Source organism: Balaenoptera borealis (assembly GCF_965194805.1).
Source record: "Balaenoptera borealis genome assembly, chromosome: 4".
Classification (NCBI taxonomy): domain Eukaryota; kingdom Metazoa; phylum Chordata; class Mammalia; order Artiodactyla; family Balaenopteridae; genus Balaenoptera; species Balaenoptera borealis.
In genome coordinates, this window is record NC_138861.1 from 43,642,246 (window position 1) to 43,663,078 (window position 20,833).

The 20,833-nt window shown below is 38.0% G+C and overlaps 1 protein-coding gene and 1 long non-coding RNA gene across 10 annotated transcripts in view; one reads left to right on the forward strand and one right to left on the reverse strand.

The window, feature by feature from the left end:
- TRIM2 (tripartite motif containing 2) overlaps positions 1-20,833 on the forward strand; it is a 193,769-nt gene that overhangs the window by 165,075 nt on the left and 7,861 nt on the right. For all 9 annotated transcript variants that reach the window (XM_082391519.1, XM_082391520.1, XM_082391510.1 and 6 more), the window contains one exon: positions 1,444-1,558. In XM_082391519.1, coding sequence (XP_082247645.1) covers positions 1,444-1,558 — 115 coding nt within the window. The remainder of the gene's footprint in view (positions 1-1,443; positions 1,559-20,833) is intronic.
- Positions 8,868-20,725, reverse strand: LOC309628459. The gene is made up of 2 exons (XR_014244539.1): positions 19,235-20,725; positions 8,868-18,918 (listed from the first exon to the last, which is right to left on the reverse strand). It is a non-coding gene; the product is annotated as an uncharacterized lncRNA (long non-coding RNA).

Below are 20,833 nucleotides of genomic sequence, written 5' to 3' on the forward strand. Positions count from 1 at the left end.
AAGAAATAGCTAACATATATATTCCGCTTACTATGAGCCAGGCAGGTACTGTTCCAAACGCATTTTCTATATTGAATCCTGCCAACAGTCTAAGGAGGTGGCTACTATTACTATATTCATTTTTACATTTGAGGAACTGAAAGCACAAAAAGTTTAAGTAATTTGGCAAAGGTCTTGGTGCTAATAACCAGGCTCCCAACTCAGGGTATCTGGAGAGCTGTCATTGCATTCACACAGATAGTCACCACCCTGCTTCTCCCGTCTTCATTAGCTTTTTCTCCTCTTGTTTTTCATTGTGGAGTATGTATAATTTGGGTGTTAATAGCAAATAATGATCATCTTATATTGTAGTTATTTTTAAATCTCTCCTATGCTATGCTAATATGGTATACACTAATCATATGTAGCGATTTACATTTGAATTAAAATTAAATATGATTAAATTCAGTTTCTCAGTAACAGTCACATTTCATGTACTCAGTATCCCTATGTAGTTCATGTGTCCTGCATTGGAGAACACCAGTCTAGAACATTTCTGTCATTGCACAGTTCTGTTGGACTCTGCTACTTCAGAGCTCTGTACATGCATTCTGTTATATAACTGCTAGCAAAAGTAGCTTTCTTCACTTGGAACCAATGAGAATAGCTTAAGGCAAAAGTAGAAAAATACAAGTACAAAAATACAAGCTAGCAAGGAACCTTAAACAAGTCCTATCAGGCAGTTTGAACTCTTACTTGGTTTTGCCTCAGACTTTTCCTATAATTCTGTACCGTAACCTTTTCCAGTATTTGGTTTTTATTTGGACTTATTTTTCACACATATGAACTGAATACCGATAGCAGTATTACTTCTACCTGTTAGTGAAAACTATGGCTAGAAATTTCAGATGGTGTTTATTGGATCATTTTGTGTAAAAGCTTTATTCTGGTTTACCTTTAAAGGAAAGTGATGGGAGGTCACAAGCTACAGTTCTGTTATTTCTGATATTTTTAAAGGTTAATCATCCTTAAGTCTGGAAAATTATCTAGAACACTTTCAAGGAAAATTTTATAATGATTGATGTTGCCATAAAATATTACTTACATATATATAGATACAGTCTTGTGAAACTACCCAAGAAGTGGTATAATTTTTTTCCTAATGTGATGACAGTCCTCTTTTGAGTTCAGACATAATTGGTAACCTCTCATCTATTTATGAGCATTCCATTCTACATACTAATTTCCGTTCAGTTAGCATTTATATAAGATAATTGAGATTGCAGAGAAAAATGAGAATTGAGTTTGTTCTTATACTGTGAATATATATGTATGTGTATATATAATATCGTCAAAACCTAATGCGTATCAGTTATGAGAAAATAAAATGAAAATGTTTATAAAATGTATAAACTTATGGCATTTTGTTTGTCTTAAGTGTACATAATGTTATTTTGAATACAGGAAGAGCGAACCTTGCTAGCAAAAGAGCTTTCTTCACTTCGAGACCAAAGGGAACAGCTAAAGGCAGAAGTAGAAAAATACAAAGAATGTGACCCGCAAGTTGTGGAAGAAATACGTAAGTTTGTATTACACGTTGAGGGTTTTTAACTTTGCTAACAAAGATACTTTATACTTCTGGTTGCCTGGTAACCATTCTCCACGTATATGAGAAAATAAAGCCCTTAATAATATTAATATTGCATTAATATTTGCATTAGGAGCCTTAATGTTAAAGCACTGAACAGTGACAGCTTTGAAATTATGAGCATTTCAAGAATAAGGACAGTCGGTGGGGTAGAAGGATAAAGACATAAAATATAGGCTTAGGAAACTGAGAAGTCAGAGAAGGAGTTAAGTTGGCCTCAAGTACCTTGACTCTGGAAAGAAATCCACCATTATCTTCTAGGAAAAGTAATACCAAAAAATACGAGTTTACAAGTTGCAGAAAAGTAGTCTGTGTGTGTTGACTTGCCTTTTAAATATTCCAATGATGTTTTTCCTTACTTTTAAAACAGAGTCCCCAAAGCTTCATTTTCAGTATATTTTTTACATTTATGTAAAGATAGAATTTTGAATATTTGAGGAAATGAAAGATACTGCATTTAATTGCTTAGAAAAGTATGCATAACTTTCCTCATATTTTTCTGTTTTAGCCTGTCTTTTCATTTAGGAAACTTTATCAAGTGAAACATCTAGAAAAACTGATATTATAGTATGTGATTGAAGGCTTTGAGAGAAATTGAAAATATTTGGTATTTTAAAATTAACCTGAGAATAGTTTGGTTACAATTAAGTTTGATGGTATTCTTTACAAGTAAAAAAAAAATTTAAACAGTTCAGTTAGTATAATCTAAAGTTAAACTTAATTTTAGAGACAGGTTCTGCTTTGCTCAACTCCAGGAGATGCCATGCAAGTACATGTAGTCCATGCACGGCCTAGATAATATGTGGTAGCCCTGGTTCAGCTGATCACCCAGGGTGATTTTCAAAGCAAAGTGGAGGCAGAAGAACCCTCTGAGCCAGTCATTTTCTGTGAATTAAGTACTTGGGGAGACATATGAGCTCTTTCGTGCTGCCCATGGATTCATTTCATTTGTCATCTTCCTGCAGAAGAAAGTACTAACCGAATGTGCTACAAAGTTAACCACTTTAATCTGTTTTAAAGTTTTAACTAATATCAAATGACCCTCAGTGAATACAAGCACATCAAAGCAGCAGGAGACAAGTTAGGAGTTCACTACTAGGAAGTGAGGGCTGCTCATGATTCACCTTTAAAAGGAGACGCAGACTGCTTGTTAAAGAGGACATCAAATGGTGTGTATGCTATCTAGAGCATTTTCTTGTGAAAGAGCATTTTAAGAACAGTTTTCTTACCCAGATTTTTAATACCTTCAGGTAGTTTATTTTCCAGATCAGCATAGCTATGCCCTCTAGCAGTTGATCATGGAAATTCTGTTTTCACAGTAACCAAATATGATCTTTCATTTGTTACTTTTACTTGGTTCTCCCTTCCTTCCTGATTTTAGTTTTGTGTAATTCTTGGACTTTTTTCTTGAAGTACCAACTCTTTGCTTACCTGCCTCATTCCCTTTTCTGTCTAGGGACCCATAGCTCTTAGCCATACCCAGTGAAGGCTTCTGCTTTTTCACTTTGTGGTCCCCATTGTATTGCCACAGCTCTTTCCCTGGGCAGATGACCCTGCCTGGTACCACCTCCACTTGTGACCTCTCAGTTTTAGTCCTTTTCACAATTTGATGATATCTGTCCACTCAGAAATGACTAAAAACTCTTATTTAGACTTACAAAACTATTCTGAAATATAATGATTGTGATCCTAAGCCAGTGGATCATCTTGAGGTACAGAAAATCACTAGGGGTAGAGAATTATGCCAGACTAATTCACGAAGTGGGAAAACTCATTTCAAGCATGTAACCTCAGATGTTGATATTCTTTGTACCTCTGAATCATGCAGCAATTTTGGCAAGTGCATCACCTCTTAGAAAGGTAATAAAACTTGAAGGAAGACGTTTCAAGTATGTTAAGGATGATGTGTTTTCTGGAGAAAATGATGATGTGTTTTCTGGAGAGTAGAATAGTGTAGTTGAGATAGAAGTTGCAACTATAATTTTATACTGGTTGCCTGAATTCTGCTCTCCATCTTTACCCTTAAATTTAACAGTTTGGTAATTTATTTCTCAACCCAAGGAAAACACGCCAGTGTGAATGAGTAATAATCAGGGTATGAGGTCTAAGTGAATGAGCAGAAAGTTTTCTGGTTTACAGTGAATTAAGAGACTTTATCTTTCTTTATCAACATCACACCTAGATTATCTTTTAATATTTATATATGCATCCCATAAAATGGATCTGTATTTGGGCCTTATAGAATTTATAATCATGAATCTATTACACATATGTGAATTTTTGACATTTTCACATTGTACATTTTTTATCTTAATAGGGGAATGAGAGGATAAGAGTCCTTCCTGGCTTTGTGCTATTACTTTTTAATTGCATTTAAAAATCATCTATTTTTATAGAATACATAATTATAGAAAATTATAGCATATTTAATAGACAGTAGATATATAGAATAATTACATTATTTCATAAATATATTTTAGATGTGACGGTAGGATTTCTTTTTCTATGGAAAGCTACGGAACTACAATCAGAAGAAAAAAAAACTGTCAGAGCCTGTATACCTATAGAAAGGATTTTTATACTAACTTTAGTTCATACTTTTATAGAGTGATGTCCTGTCCTCTGCTTTTAAAATTCAGAACAGCTAACAGAAGTTTATTCAAATGTGGCACTTTGACTTTCAGCCAAGATGGAGTAGTAATGTACTGAATTTATCCTCCCACATAAAAACAAAAACAAACATAATATATGGAATAATGGTTTTCAAGATACTTGACATCAGACAGCAAAGGGAAGTGATTCCTAGAAAAAGGAAACAAAGTAAGCCTTACAATTGTCCCAGCTTATTTTGTTGAGAGAGTTTCCTGGCTGCAACACAAGGAAGGAGAACCTAGGCAGAGACCTGCAGACTCACTGAGTCAAGGACGTGGAACTGAGAATCAGGGAGACCAACATGGATAGAGTTCACAGGATACCATACTAGAGAGGAGGGAGTAACACAGAAAGAGAACCTTGGGTATCTAGAGAGGGTTCCTCTCAAGTATTCTATGCACGCATATGAGGAAACTACCCAAAACTGGGGAAAGAACCATCTCAAAGGACTAGAAGGAACAGTGCCAGGCACTCACACAGGACCAGGAATGTGTCTATTCTCACCAGCCAGATTAGAAAAATTTATAATTCACAAGGAATTGAGTAGAGTAGTCAAGAAGGTCTTGCTTCAATAGAAGGTAGTACTTAGCCCTAGACTGAGCTCTGCTGTCAACCCCCCTAACAAGCCATAAGAGCAAGTCTTGAAGGCAACAAACTACTGTAAAATAACTTAAATGCATTCCAGAACAAAGCTCAATAATATTTATAGGAGTACAACAATATCTAGCACCCAGCAAGGTAAAATTCATAATGTCTGGCATACAATGAAAGATTACCAGGCATGCAAAGAAGTAGGAAAAACATAAATGTTAGTGAGAAAAATAATCCTCCAATCAAAACTAACCCAGAATTGACACAGATAGTAGAATTAGAAGACCATAACATTAATAATTATTATAAATGTATTCTATATGTTCAAAAAGTTAAGTAGAGACATTGAAGATATAAAAAAGACACAAGTCAAACTTTTGGAGATGAACAGTACAGTGTCTGAAAAGAAAAATACACTGGATTGGATTAACAACAGATTAAACTTCCACAGAAGAAAGGATTAGTGTATTTAAAGACATGGCAACAGAAACTACCCAAAATGAAACTCAGGAAAAAAAAAATTTTTTTAATGAAAAATAGCATCCCTGAGATATAAGACAAGTTCAGTGACCCCAATATATGTGTAATTGGAGTCCCAAAAGGAGTGTATGTTGGGGGTGGGGGTAGGGCAGGGGTGTTTCAGGACAGAAAAATACCTGAAGAAATACATATCTGAAGAAATAAGGCTAAATTTTTTTCAAATTTGATTAAAACTATAAACCCACAGATTCAAGAATTTTAGATATGTAAGTAGTAAATGGCAGTAATCTCCTTATCACTAAATCTAGAGAACTTTTTAGGTTTTAACTTGACTCACCCCAAATCCCCTTTCCCCAATGAGATTATTGTTTTTCTTTCTTTCTTTCTTTCTTTTTATTTTTTTAATTGGAGTATAGTTGTTTTACAGTGTTGTTAGGTTCTACTGTACAGCGAAGTGGAGTTTCCTGTGCTATACAGCAGGTTCTCATTAGTTATCGATTTTATACATATTAGTGTATATATGTCAATCCCAATCTCCAAATTCATCCCACCCACCCTTTCCCCACTTGCTGTCCATATGTTTCTTCTCTATGTCTGTATCTCTGTTTCTGTCTTGCAAACCAGTTCATCTGTACCATTTTTCTAAATTCCACGTATATGCATTAATATGCTATATTTGTTTTTCTCCTTCTGACTTACTTTACTCTGTATGACAGTCTCTAGGTCTATCCACATCTCTACAAATTACCCAATTTCGTTCCTTTTTATGGCTGAGTAATATTCCATTGCATATACATACCACATCTTCTTTATCCACTCTTCTGTCGATGGGCATTTGGGTTGCTTCCATGACCTGGCTATTGTAAATAGTGCTGCAGTGAACATTGGGGTGCGTGTGTCTTTTTGAATTATGTTTTTCTTTGGGTATATGCCCAGTAGTGGGATTGCTGGGTCATATGGTAATTCTATTTTTAGTTTTTTAAGGAACCTCCAAACTGTTCTCCATAGTGACTGTATCAATTTACATTCCCACCAACAGTGCAAGAGGGTTCCCTTTTCTCCACACCCTCTCCAGCATTTATTGTTTGTAGATTTTTTGATGATGGCCATTCTGACCATTCACCTCATTCTGAGGTGATACCTCATTGTAGTTTTTATTTGCATTTCTCTAATAATTAGTGATGCTGAGCATCTTTTCACATGCCTCTTGGCCATCAGTATGTCTTCTTTGGAGAAATGTCTACTTAGCTCTTCCACCCATTTTTTATTGGGTTTCTTTCTTTTTTGATTTTGAGCTGCATGAGCTGTTTGTATATTTTGGAGATTAATCCTTTGTTGATTCGTTTGCAAATATTTTCTCGCATTCTGAGGGTTGTCTTCTCATCTTCTTTATGGTTTCCTTTGCTGTGCAAAAGCTTTGAAGTTTCCTTAGGTCCCATTTGTCTATTTTTGTTCTTATTTCCATTACTCTAGGAGATGGGTCAAAAAAGATCTTGCTATGATTTATGTCAAAGAGTGTTCTTCCTATGTTTTCCTCTAAGAATTTTATAGTGTCCGGTCTTACATTTAGGTCTTGAATCCATTTTGAGTTTATTTTTGTGTATAGCATTAGGGAGTGTTCTAATTTCATTCTTTTACATGTAGCTGTCCAGTTTTCCCAGCACCACTTATTGAAGAGACTGTCTTTTCTCCATTATATATCCTTGCCTCTTTTGTCATAGATCAGTTGACCATAAGTGAGTGGGTTTATCTCTGGGCTTTCTATCCTGTTCCACTGATCTATATTTCTGTTTTTGTGCCAGTACCATATTGTTTTGATTACTGTAGCTTTGTAGTATAGTCTGAAGTCAGGGAGTCTGATTCCTCCAGCTCCATTTTTCTTTTTTTCTCAAGGTGGCTTTGGCTATTTGGGGTCTTTTGTGTCTCCATACAAATTTTATGATTTTTTGTTCTAGTTCTGTGAAAAATGCCATTGGTAATTTGATAGGGATTGCACTGAATCTGTAGATTCCTTTGGGTAGTATAGTCATTTTCAGAATATTGATTCTTCCAATCCAAGAACATGGTATATCTCTCCATCTGTTTGTGTCATCTTTGATTTCTTTCATCAGTGTCTTATAATTTTCTTATACAGGTCTTTTATACCTCTGTAGGTAGGTTTATTCCTAGGTATTTTATTCTTTTTGTTACAACGGTGAATGAGATTGTTTCCCTAATTTCTCTTTCTGATCTTCTGTTGTTAGTGTATAAGAATGCAAGAGATTTCTGTGCATTAATTTTGTATCCTGCAACTTTACCAAATTCATTGATTACCCCTACTAATTTTCTGGTGGCATCTTTAGGATTTTCAATGTATAGTATCATGTCATCTGCAAACAGTGACCATTTTACTTCTTTTCCAATTTGTATTCCTTTTATTTCTTTTTCTCCTCTGATTGCCGTGGCTAAGACTTCCAAAACTATGTTGAATAATAGTGGTAAGAGTGGACATCCTTATCTTGTTCCTGATCTTAGAGCAAATGCTTTCAGTTTTTCACCATTGAGAATGATGTTTGCTGTGCGTTTGTTGTACATGGCCTTTATTATGTTGAGGTATGTTCCCCCTATGCCCACTTTCTGGAGAGCTTTTATCATAAATGGGTGTTGAATTTTGTCAAAAGCTTTTTCTGCATCTATTGAGATGATCATATGGCTTTTATTCTTCAGTTTGTTAATATGGTGTATCCCATTGATTATTTGCGTATATCAAAGAATCCTTGCATCCCTGGAATAAATCCCACTTGATCATGGTGTATGATCCTTTTAATGTGTTGTTGGATTCTGTTTGCTAGTATTTTGTCGAGGAGTTTTGCATCTATATTCATCAGTGATATTGGTCTGTAATTTTCTTTTTTTGTAGTATCTCTGTCTGGTTTTGGTATCAGGGTAATTGTGGCCTCGTAGAATGGGTTTGAGAGTGTTCCTTCCTCTGCAATTTTTTGGAAGAGTTTGAGAAGGATGTGTGTTAGCTCTTCTCTAAATGTTTGATAGAATTCACCTGTGAAGCCATCTGGTCCTGGACTTTTGTTTGTTGGAAGATTTTTAATCACAGTTTCAATTTCATTACTTGTGATTGGTCTGTTCATATTTTCTCTTTCATCCTGGTTCAGTCTTGGAAGGTTATACCTTTGTAAGAATTTGTCCATTTCTTCCAGGTTGTCCATTTTGTTGGCATATAGTTGCTTGTAGTAATCTCTTATGATCCTTTGTATTTCTGTGGTGTCTGTTGTAACTTCTCCTTTCTCATTTCTAATTTTACTGATTTGAGTCTTCTCCCTTTTTTTCTTGATGAGTCTGGCTAAAGGTTTATCATTTATCTACTCAAAGAACCAGCTTTTACTTTTATTTATCTTTACTGTTGTTTTCTTTGCTTCTATTTCGTTTATTTGAGATTTTTCTTGTTTCTTGAGGTAAGTTTGTATTGCTATAAACTTCCCTCTTAGAACTGCTTTTGCTGCATCCCATAGGTCTTAGGTCGTTGTGTTTTCGTTGTCATTTGCCTCTAGGTATTTTTTGACTTCCAGTTTGATTTCTTCAGTGATCTCTTGGTTATTTAGTAGCGTGTTGTATAGCTCCCATTTGTTTGTGTTTTTTACAGTTTTCTTTTCTGTAATTGATTTTTTTTTTTTTGGCTGCATTGGGTCTTTTGTTGCTGCACATGGCCTTTCTCTAGTTGCAGCGAGCGGGGGCTACTCTTCATTGCAGTGCGTGGGCTTCTTATTGTGGTGGCTTCTCTTGTGGTGGAGCACAGGCTCTAGGCATGGGAACTTCAGTAGTTCTTGCACACGGTTCAGTAGTTGTGGCTCGCGAGCTCTAGAGCACAGACTCAGTAGTTGTGGTGCACAGGCTTAGTTGCTCTGCGGCATGTGAGATCTTCCCAGACCAGGGCTCAAATCTGTGTCCCCTGCACTGGCAGGCAGATTCCTAACCACTGCGCCACCAGGGAAGTCCCTGTAATTGATTTCTAATCTCATAACGTTGTGGTCAGAAAAGATGCTTGATATGATTTCAGTTTTCTGAAATTTACTGAGGCTTGATTTGTGACCCGAGATGTGATCTAGCCTGGAGAATGTTCCATCAGCACTTGAGAAGAAAGTGTATTCTGTTGTTTTTGGATGGAATGTCCTATAAATATCAATTAAGTCCATCTTGTTTCATGTATCATTTAAAGCTTGTGTTTCCTTATTTATTTTCATTTTAGATGATCTGTACATTGGTGAAAGTGGGGTGTTAAAGTCCCCTACTATGATTGTGTTGCTGTCGATTTACCCTTTTATGGCTGTTAGTATTTGCCTTATGTATTGAGGTGCTCCTATGTTGGGTGCATAAATATTTACAATTGTTATATCTTCTTCTTGGATTGATCCCTTGATTATTATGTAGTGTCCTTCTTTGTCTGTTGTAATACTCTTTGTTTTAAAGTCTGTTTTATCTGATATGAGTATTGCTACTCCAGCTTTCTTTTGATTTCCATTTGCATAGAATATCTTTTTCTATCCCCTCACTTTCAGTCTGTATGTGTCCCTAGGTCTGAAATGGGTCTCTTATAGACAGTGTGTATATGGGTCTTGTTTTTGTATCCATTCAGCCAGTCTGTGTCTTTTGGTTGGAACATTTAATCCATTCACATTTAAGGTAATTATTGATATGTATGTTCCTATTACCATTTTCTTAATTGTTTTGGATTTGTTTTTGTAGGTCTTTTTCTTCTCTTGTGTTTCCCGCTTAGAGAGGTTCCTTTAGCATGTGTTGTACAGCTCGTTTGGTGCTGCTGAATTCTCTTAGCTTTTGCTTGTCTGTAAAGCTTTTGATTTCTCTGTCGAATTTGAATGAGATCCTTGCTGGGTAGAGTAATCTTGGTTGTAGGTTTTTCCCTTTCATCACTTTAAATATATCCTGCCACTCCCTTCTGGCCTGCAGAGTTTCTGCTGAAAAAATAGCTGATAACATTATGGGGATTCCCTTGTATGTTATTTGTTGCTTTTCCCTTGCTGCTTTTAATGTTTTTTCTTTGTATTTAATTTTTTTTGTTGTTTTTAATTTTTGGCTGCGTTGGGTCTTCGTTACTGTGCTCAGGCTTTTCTCTAGTTACGGCGAGCAGGGCCTACTCTTCGTTGCGGTGCGGGGGCTTCTCGTTGTGGTGGCTTCTCTTGTTGTGGAGCACCGTCTCTAGGTGCCCGGGCTTCAGTAGTTGTGGCTCGCGGGCTCTAGAGTGCAGGCTTAGTAGTTGTGACACATGGGCTTAGTTGCTCCGCGGCATGTGGGATCTTCCCCGACCAGGGCTCAAACCTGTGTCCCCTGCTTTGGCAGGTAGATTCTTAACCACTGTGCCACCAGGGAAGCCGTGTATTTAATTTTTGATAGTTTGATTAATATGTGTCTCAGCGTGTTTCTCCTTGAGTTTATCCTGTATGGGACGCTCTGTGCTTCCTGGACTTGATTGACTATTTCCTTTCCCATGTTAGGGATGTGTTCAACTATAATCTCGTCAGTTATTTTCTCAGACCCTTTCTTTTTCTCTTCTTCATCTGGGACCCCTATAATTCAAATGTTGGTGTCTTTAATGTTGTCCCAGAGGTCTCTGAGACTGTCCTCAATTCTTTTCATTCTTTTTTCTTTATTCTGCTCTACAGCAGTTATTTCCACCATTCTATCTTCCAGCTCACTTATCCATTCTTCTACCTCAGTTATTCTGCTATTGATTCTTTCTAGAGTATTTTTAATTTCTGTTACTGTGTTGTTCATCACTGTTTGTTTGCTCTTTAGTTCTTCTAGTTCTTTGTTAAACGTTTCTTGTATTTTCTTCATTTTATTTCCGAGATTTTGGATCATCTTTACTATCATTACTCTGAATTCATTTTCAGGTAGACTGCCTATTTCCTCTTCATTTGTTTGGTCTTTTGGGTTTTTACCTTGCTCCTTCATTTGCAGCATATTTCTTTGTCTTCTCATTTTGTTTAACTTACTGTGTTTGGATTCTCCTTTCCGCAGGCTGCAGTGTCATAGTTCCTCTTACTTCTGGTGTCTGCCCCCAGTGGGTGAGGTTGGTCTAGTGGCTTGTGTAGGCTTCCTAGTGCTGGAGACTGGTACCTGCGTTCTGATGGGTGGAGCTGGGTCTTGTCCCTCTGATGGGCAGGGATGCATCTGGTTGTGTGTTTTGGTGTGTCTTTAAGCTTAGTATGACTTTAGGCAGCCTGTCTGCTAATCGGTGGGGTTGTGTTCCTGTCTTGCTAGTTTTTTGGCATGAGGCGTCCAGCACTGGAGCTTGCTGGCTGTTGGGTGGAGCCAGGTCTTAGTGTTGAGATGGAGACCCCTGGGAGAGCTCTCACCGATTAATAGTCCCAGGGGCCGGGAGTTCTCTAGTGGTCCAACGTCCTAGACTCTGCTCTCCAACCTCAGAGCCTCAGGCCCAACCCCTGGCCGGAGCACCAAAACCCCACAAGCCTCAAGGCACAGAAGAAAAGGAAAAAAAAGAAAGAAAAGAAAATGAACAGAGAAACAAAACCCCAATACAAATGGTAAAAGAAAAACCAAACAGACAAAAACACACAAAGAAACACACACACAAGAAAAAAAAAAGAGAGAAAACAAAAAAAGAAGAGAACAAGCAAACAAATAAATGAGCCCCAAAACGAAAACAAACACTAAAACTAAACTACAAAAACCGAAAACAAATAAAAAGCAGAAAGCAAACTAAAAAAAAAGGCAAAGAAAGCATAAAACACACAGAAATAAAAAAAAGATAAAGATGAAAGAAGAAAGCAAAAGGAAAAAACACAAAACAGCAAAAACGTAAAGTAAAAATAGAAAAATAGAAAATATAGTTAAAAAGAAGATAAAAGTAAAGCAAAACAAGGGAAAAAAACAAAGACAAGGAAAAAAACACAATATAATGAGACAGTAAAGTAGAAATAGAAGAAAATGTTTAATATTAAAAATAAAAGGATAAAAAAGAAAGGAAGAAGTAAATAAAAGTAAAAATTAAAAGAACAGTTAAGGGCTTCCCTGGTGGCACAGTGGTTGAGAATCTGCCTGCCAATGCAGGGGACACGGGTTCGAGCCCTGGTCTGGGAAGATCCCACATGTCACGGAGCAACTAGGCCCGTGAGCCACAACTACTGAGCCTGCGCGTCTGGAGCCTGTGCTCCATAACAAGAGACGCCGCAATAGTGAGAGGCCCGCGCACCGCGATGAAGAGTGGCCCCCACTTGCCGCAACTGGAGAAAGCCCTCGCACAGAAACGAAGACCCAGCACAGCCAAAAATAAATAAATAAATTTTTTAAAAAAGAACAGTTTAAAAAAAAGAAGAACAACAGAAGAAAACAAAGAAAAATAATAATAATAGTATTTTCCTGGACCTTCAGCTGTCAGTGTCCTGCCCCCACAGTGAGCCACAGCCTGCCCAGGACGTCCCCAGTACTTCTAGGTCAGTCTCTGGACCTGCTATGGGCACTGTGGGGCCAGCTCAGACTCTGATCTGGCCTGCCTCCCGTGTGTACTTGACCCCAAAGTCCACAGTTACCCCCAAAGTCTGCAGCCTCAATTGTGGGAACACTCCTTGTCTATTCATATATTCCACAGATGCAGGGTTTACCAAGGCGACTGCAGGGATTTAATCCGCTGCTCCTCTGGCTGCAAGGGCATATTTCCCTCTCTCTTCTTTGGTCGCACTGCCGCTGGAGTTCAGCTTTGGTTTTGGCCCTGCATCTGTGTGTGGGCCACCTTCAGGCGTCTGTTCCCCACCCAGGCAAGAGGAAGCGAAGCAGTGGCTGATTAAGGCTCACTTGCTCACTCAGTCCCGGGGAAGGGAGGGATACAGCAGTCACCATTGGGATGTGCGGGGAGTGCCTGTGGCAGCAGAGGCCAGCAGGAAGTTTGCAACAGCCTGAGGTACACCATGCGCTCTCCCGGGGAGGTTGGCCTCAGATCACAGGACCCTCAGCAGTAGTGGGCTGCACAGGCTCCCAGGAAGGTGTGGGCAGTGACTTGCACTTGCTCACAGAACCCTTGGTGGCAGCAGCAGCAGTAGCCATCGTGTCCGCAGCAGTAGCCATTGTGCCTGCTTCTGGGGTCCGAAATAACAGCCACAGCTCACTCCCGCCCCTGGAGCTTGTGTAGGCAGTTTTCTGCCATCTGAGCACACGGAGCAAGAAGCTCCTATGACAGGCCTGCCCCTCTCCTTGCACACCCCACAACAATGGTCCCTTGCATCTCTGGCAGACCCAGGCTTCTTCCCAGGCTCCCTCAGCTGTGACACACTAGCTCCCTCGGGCTGTCTTCACACAGCCAATGCCAGTCCTCTCCCTGGGGTCTGACCTCTGAAGCCCAAGCCTCTGCATCCAGCCCCTACACCACCCCAGTGGGCAGACAAGCGTTTCAGGCTGGGGAGTTCTGGTTGGCACTGATCCTCTGTGCGGGATTCTCTCCGCTTTGCGCTCTGCACCCCTCCCTGTTGCTGCGCTCTCCTCCATGGCTCCAAAGCTTCCCCCCGCCAATCCCCGTCCCCGCTTCCGAGTGTGTGGAAACGTTTCCTCCTTCACAGCTCCCTCCCAGAGGCACAGGTCCCATCCCTGTTTTTTTGTCTCTGTTTTTTCTTTTTTCTTTTGCCCTACCCAGGTACGTGGGAAGTTTCTTGCCTTTTGGGAAGTCTGAGGTCTTCTGCCAGCATTCAGTAGGTGTTCTGTAGGAGTTGTTCCACGTGTAGATGTATTTTTGATGTATTTGTGGGGAGGAAGGTGATCTCCACATCTTACTCGTTGCCATCTTGAAGGTTTCCCCCAAGATTATTGTTTTTAAAATGTGCCTTTTGATAATGATGGGCTTCATAGGATTTGGCCATCATGTTATTGCAGAACAGATTATACTAGATTAAAGGATTATGAGTTTCACAAATTTAATAGGATTCAGTTCTTAATAACATGGCTATAGCACCCAAATTATAATAATCAGGCTTATCTCTAAGTCCGTCATGGCTTATTTTGAAACAAGTTTTCTGCTGGTAATAGCTGTAACCCTTATGTTCATGTAGATAGAACTATGTATTATCTCTTATTTCTCAATAATTCCTGCAGGAAATGTTTATATTTAATCATGCCAATTGAATTATTGATATCACTAAACAGGTATTAACAAGATTAGTTGCAAATATCCAAGAAATGAGAAGTAAAAGCAATAATAAATTTTTATTTTAGGTACTCTGAACATTATTTAAGTGAGAACAGATAAAATAAGTTGTAGTAAAAACTGAATTATCACAATAAAGGGTTTGGAAAGTAAATCTTAGAAGTACTTAAGAGATTTTCTTAGAAATAAATGCCCAGATGACAATGAAAATGGTGGAGTAAGGACCTTTGAAAATGTACACTTCCATGAAAGCTGGCAAATATTGTTACAACTTTTCCAGAATTTTAGAAACTAAATGAAGAATTGCCTGTTCAAGAAAAATGGCCAGATCTCTGCATGAAGAGCAAGCTTTGTGGTGTTTAACTTGCCCTATTCTCCTCTCCTACCCTCCAGCTCAACAATAATCTTGAAAAATAACAGCCCTGCCTTCTTGGTATCAAGGGAATAGAATGGACCTGGAGCTCTTTAAGACCCTCACTCCAAAAGAATTGTCATTATTTGGCGTCTCTGGTGCTTCCCTAAAAGCCACCAATAGAAAGGACTGTTTTTTTTTTTTACCTGACTTGGAGTATGCCCATCACTAACAGCATCTTCCTGGGGAGCGTTTGTCTAAAACAATTACAGGCAAGAGTTTTAACTTCATAGCTGTCTTGGGTGATGAATAACAGTTAAGGAAAAGAGTAGACTAACCAAAAAGTTTAAAAGGAGAGGCCAAAAGAGATGTTTATAGGTGCCTTGAAATCAGCATATTCCTGGAAATCTAGAATGCCACATGCACACCTTGGGCTGTGCACATTCTCAGAAAAGACCTGAGATGGTCCTAATCTCCCACTGCTAGCTGACCTTGACAGTCTGTACAGAAGTGGAGGCTAAAGCAGAGTTGTAAATTGCCTGAGTATTGTTGACACCTGCCCCAGCACACACACACACAGACTCTCAGCAAAAACTTGAAGATTTAGTCCTGGTGTTTAAGGAAATCTCTGTTCAATCATTGGCTGATCAGTAAGCAAACTGACTAGAGACTTCAGTAGCCACACATAACAAAGAATATAGACTTTACAGAATTAGTTCAGAGAAATCACTAAATTATCAATAACTACAGGTAGCAGAAACAGCAACCCTGGGAAGGTGGGAAGAATCTGATTTCCAGAGTTGCAACATTATATTAATTTAAATGTCCAGTTTTCAACAAAAAATTGCAAGACATGAAAAGAAACAAGAAAATATGGCTCATGCATGATTTTGGACTTTAAATCAGCTATTTTAAATATGTTAAAAGAGCTAAAGAAAAATACATCTAAGGAACTAAAGGAAAGTCTGAGAATGATATCTCACCAAATACAGTAAGTCCCCTACATACGAACAAGTTCTGTTTTGAGAGCATGTTCGTAAGTCCAGTTTGGTCTAAGTCCAGCAAAGTTAGCCTAGGTACCCAACTAACACTATCGGCTATAAAGTACTGTACTGTAATAGGTTTATAATACTTTTCACACAAATAATACATAAAAAACAAACACAAAAAATAAAACATTTTTAACCTTACAGTACTTGAAAAGTTCAGTAGTACAGTACAACAGCTGGCATACAGGGGCTGGCATCGAGTGAACAGGCAAGAAGAGTTACTGACTGGAGGAGGGAGAGGAGGTGGGAGATGGCAGAGCTGAAGGATCGTCAGCAATAGGAGACGGAGGGCAAGCTGCAATTTCACTCACGCCTGAAGTTGATGGCACAGTTTCTGGTTCCTTGCTGGATTCAATTCTGTCTACCCTCTTGAAAAAGCGATCCAGTGATGTCTGGGTCATAGCTCTTTTTTTCTCATCATAGGTGACACAGTAGCACTAGATTGAACTCTGAACAGCTGCTTCAATATTCGGGTCCTGTGCCTCAAAAACTAACAATGCCTCCTCAAATAAAGAAAATCCCCTTGCCATATCCTGCGTCATGAATCTCTACGGTTCTTCAGTTACTTCTTCTTCCTCTTGTCTCTCTTCATCCTTTCTCTGGGCCTCCAATTCCATCTTTTTGCCTCATTCCACTCTCTCAATTATTTTCCCTATTGTTTCTATTGTTATTGCTTGGCGGTTCTTAGTGGTACCAGCTACATCACCACTGCTCTTATGCTTGCTTCTGGGCATCCTTGGCTTGAAATAAAGATACTGTACTATTTTACTGTATATAGTACTGTAAGTAAAGTACACAAAAGCACAACCACTTGTAGAGGATGCATGCACATGACAGTGTATGCCAGATATGTGAACTAACTTACTTGATTGGACATGCAAACACACGTTCGCATCTTTGAAAGTTCACAACTTGAAGTTTCATATGTAGGGGGTTTACTGTAGAGAATATCAATAAAGAGGTAGAAATTATTAAGAAGGAACCAAATGGAAATTCTGGAGCTGAAAACTATAGTAACTAAGTAAAACATTCACTGGAAGTATTAACAGCAGATTTGAGCAGGCAGAAGAAAGAACCAGTAACTTGAAGATAGTTCAATAGAGATAATCCAATCTGAGGAACAGAAATCAAAAAGAGTGAAGAAACATTAACAGAGTCTTAGAGACCTGTGGTATGGCATCAGGAATGCCAACATACTCACAATGGTAGTCCCAGAAAGTGATGAGAGAGAAAGGGCCAAAAGAATAAGGCTGAAAATGCCCCAAATTTGATGAAAAACATTAATCTACACATCCAAAAAGCTTAATAAACTCCAATTAGGACAACCTCAAAGAGATCCACACATAGGCTCACCATAATCAAATTGTCAGAAGATAAACAGAAGCTTGAAAGCAATAAGAAAGAAGCAACTTATCATATATAAGGGATCTTCAGTCAGATTAACAGCTTTTTTCTTATTAGAAGCCATAGAAGCCAGAGACATTGAGCTGACATATTCAAAGTGCTGCAAGAAAAAACTGTCAACCAAGAATTCTATATACAGAAGTATTTTCCTTCAAAAATGAAGGGCAAAGTAAGATAGTCTGAGGTAAATAAGTGAAAGAGTTTGTCATTAGCAGACCTGCCCTTAAAAAAAAAAAAATGGAAGTCCTTCTCATTGGAGTGAAAGCACACTAGACAGTAACTTGATCAACATGAAGCGATAAAGTAGATTTACATAGGTGAATCTGAAGGACAGTATATGTGTATTTTTGTTTGTATCTGTTATGTTCTATCTGATTTAAATTACAGCTGCATAAAGCAATACTGATAAACATGTTGTTGGGCACACAATGTATAAAATATATCTTGTGACAATAACAGCATAAAACTGGGGAGGGGAATGGAGCTACATAGAAGCAAAACTTTTGTGTACTATTGGTATTAATTCTAATTAAGATGTTAATAGTAATCCCCAGGACAATCACTAAGAAAACATCCCCAAAAGGAATTAAACTGATACATTAAAATATCCGTTTAACATAAAATGAAGCAATTGTGGAAGAATTGAGGAACAAAAATTCATATGACTTATAGAAAATAAATAGCAAATGGCAGATGTAAATCCTACTTTGTCAGTAATTGTATTAAATGTAAATGGATTAAACTCTCCAATTAGAAGGCAGGGATTGGCAGAATAGTTTAAAAACACATAAACTATATACTATCTACAGAAGAGTCACATTTGACTCAAGGACGCAAATACGGTAAAAGTAAAAGCTGGAAAAAGATATTCCATGAAAACAATAACCAAAAGCGAGCTAGAGTGGCTAAACCAATATCAGAGAAAATAGATTTTAAGACAAAAATTGTTACTAGAGACAAAGAAGTACAGTTTATAATTGTAATGATAAAAGGATCAACTCTTCAAGAAGATATTACAATTACAAACATATATACACTTAACAATAGAGAACCAAAATACATAAGCAAAAACCAAAAGAATTGAAGGGATAGACAATTCAACAATAATAGTTTAAAATTTAAATACTCCATTTTGAATAAAGAATGGAATAGAATAGCAAGATGGAACATAAGCAAGAAATTAGAAGACTTAATGCTACAAACCAACTAAATCTCTATAGAACATTCAACAACAGCAGGGGACACATTCTTCTCAAGTGCACATGAAATATTTTTCAAGGTAGACCACATGTTAAGCTTAAATCCCAATAAATTTAAATGGATTGATAATACAAAGTATGTTTTTTGATGACAGTGAAATGTTATCAGATAAATTACAGAAGGAAATTTGGGAAATTCACAAATATGTTGAAATTAATCAACACACTGCCAAAAGGGATGGCTCAAACAAAATCACAAGGGAAATTAGGATATACTATGAGATAGTGAAAATGAAAACATACAAAACTTACTGGGTGTAATGAAGGCATTGCTCAGTGGGAAATTTATTAATATTTTAATGCCTATGTTAAAAAATAGAGAAAACTCTCAAATCAAAAACCTAGCCTTAGGGCTTCCCTGGTGGCGCAGTGGTTGAGAATCTGCCTGCCAATGCAGGGGACACGGGTTCAAGCCCTGGTCTGGGAAGATCCCACATGCCACAGAGCAACTAGGCCCGTGAGCCACAATTACTGAGCCTGCGCGTCTGGAGCCTGTGCTCCGCAACAAGAGAGGCCGCGATAATGAGAGGCCCGCGCACCGCGATGAAGAGTGGCCCCTACTTGCTGCAACTAGAGAAAGCCCTCGCACAGAAACGAAGACCCAACACAGCCATAAATAAATAAATAAATAAATAAATAAATTAAAAAAAAAAAAACCTAGCCTTCTATCTTAAGAAACTAGAAAAAGAAGAGCAAACTAAACCCAAAGCAGATATAAGAAAGGAAATAAAATGAGTAGAACAGAAATAAAAGAGCTAGAGAATCGAAAAACAAGAGAAAGTCAATAAAACCAAAGGTTGGTTCTTTAAGCAGATAAACAAAATTGACAAACTTTGGCTAGACTGACCAGGAAAAAAGGAAGATTCAAATTACTAAAATCAGGAATGAAAGAGAAGGATCACTGTTGACCTTACAGATATAAAAAGACTATAAAGGAATACTATGAGCAGTGGTATGTCAATAAATTTGATAAGTTATATGAAGTGAACAAATTTCTAGAAGGATACAAATTACCAAAACTATCTCAAGCAGAAATGAACTCTGTAAATAGCTGTATAACATGTTAAGAGACTGAGTTAGAAATTAACAACTTCTTACAATGAAAAGCCAAGTCTACACTGGTGAATTCTATCAGTTTAAAGAAGTAACTTTTCAATTAAAAAAAAATTAGAAAAGAGAGAACACTTCCTAACTCATGCTTTGAAGTTGGTATTATCTTTTAAGATTTTTTGTTGTTGTTGATGTGGACCATTTTTTTCCACAGTCTTCATTGAATTTTGTACAATATTGCTTCTGTTTTATGTTTTGGTTTGTTTGTTTTTTTTTTTTTTTTTTGCCACGAAGCATGTGGGATCTTAGCTCCCCAACCAGGGATCGAACCTGCACCCCCTGCATTGGAAGGTGAAGTCCCAACCACTGGACCGCCAGGGAAGTCCCTGAAGTTGGTATTATCTTGATACCCAAACCAAAGACTTCGTAAGAAAAAAAAACTATAGTTAAGTATTGCTTACAAATATAGATGTAAGTATTGTCAACAAAGTTCTAGCAAATCAAATCCAGCAGTATATAAAAAGGATTATACACCCTGATTAAGTGACATTTATCTCAGGGATGAAAGGTTAGTTCAACGTACAAAAATCAATCTAATGCAACCTATTTATAGAATAAACGTGGAGGTAACCCCACATAATTGTCTCAATAAACAAAGTATTTGATAAAATCCAACACCCTTTCGTGATAAAAACACTCAACAAACTGGGAAAAGAAGTGAACTTCCTCAATCTAATAAGAGTGTATCTGTAAAAAATGCACAGCTGGGACTTCCCTGGCAGCCCAGTGGTTAAGACTCTGCGCTGCCAATGCTGGGGGCACAGCTTCCATCCCTGGTTGGGGAACTAAGATCCCACATGCCACGTGGTGCGGCCAAAAAAAAAAATGCACATCTAACTTTTTTTTTTTAACATCTTTATTGGTATATAATTGCTTTACAATAGTGTGTTAGTTTCTGCTTTATAACAAAGTGAATCAGCTATACATACACATATATCCCCATATCTCCTCCCTCTTGCGTCTCCCTCCCTCCCACCCTCCCTATCCCACCCCTCTAGGTGGTCACAAAGCACAGAGCTGATCTCCCTATGCTATGTGGCTGCTTCCCACTAGCTGTCTATTTTACATTTGGTAGTGTATATAAGTCCATGCCACTCTCTCACTTCGTCCCAGCTTACCCTTCCCTCTCCTCATGTCCCCAAATCC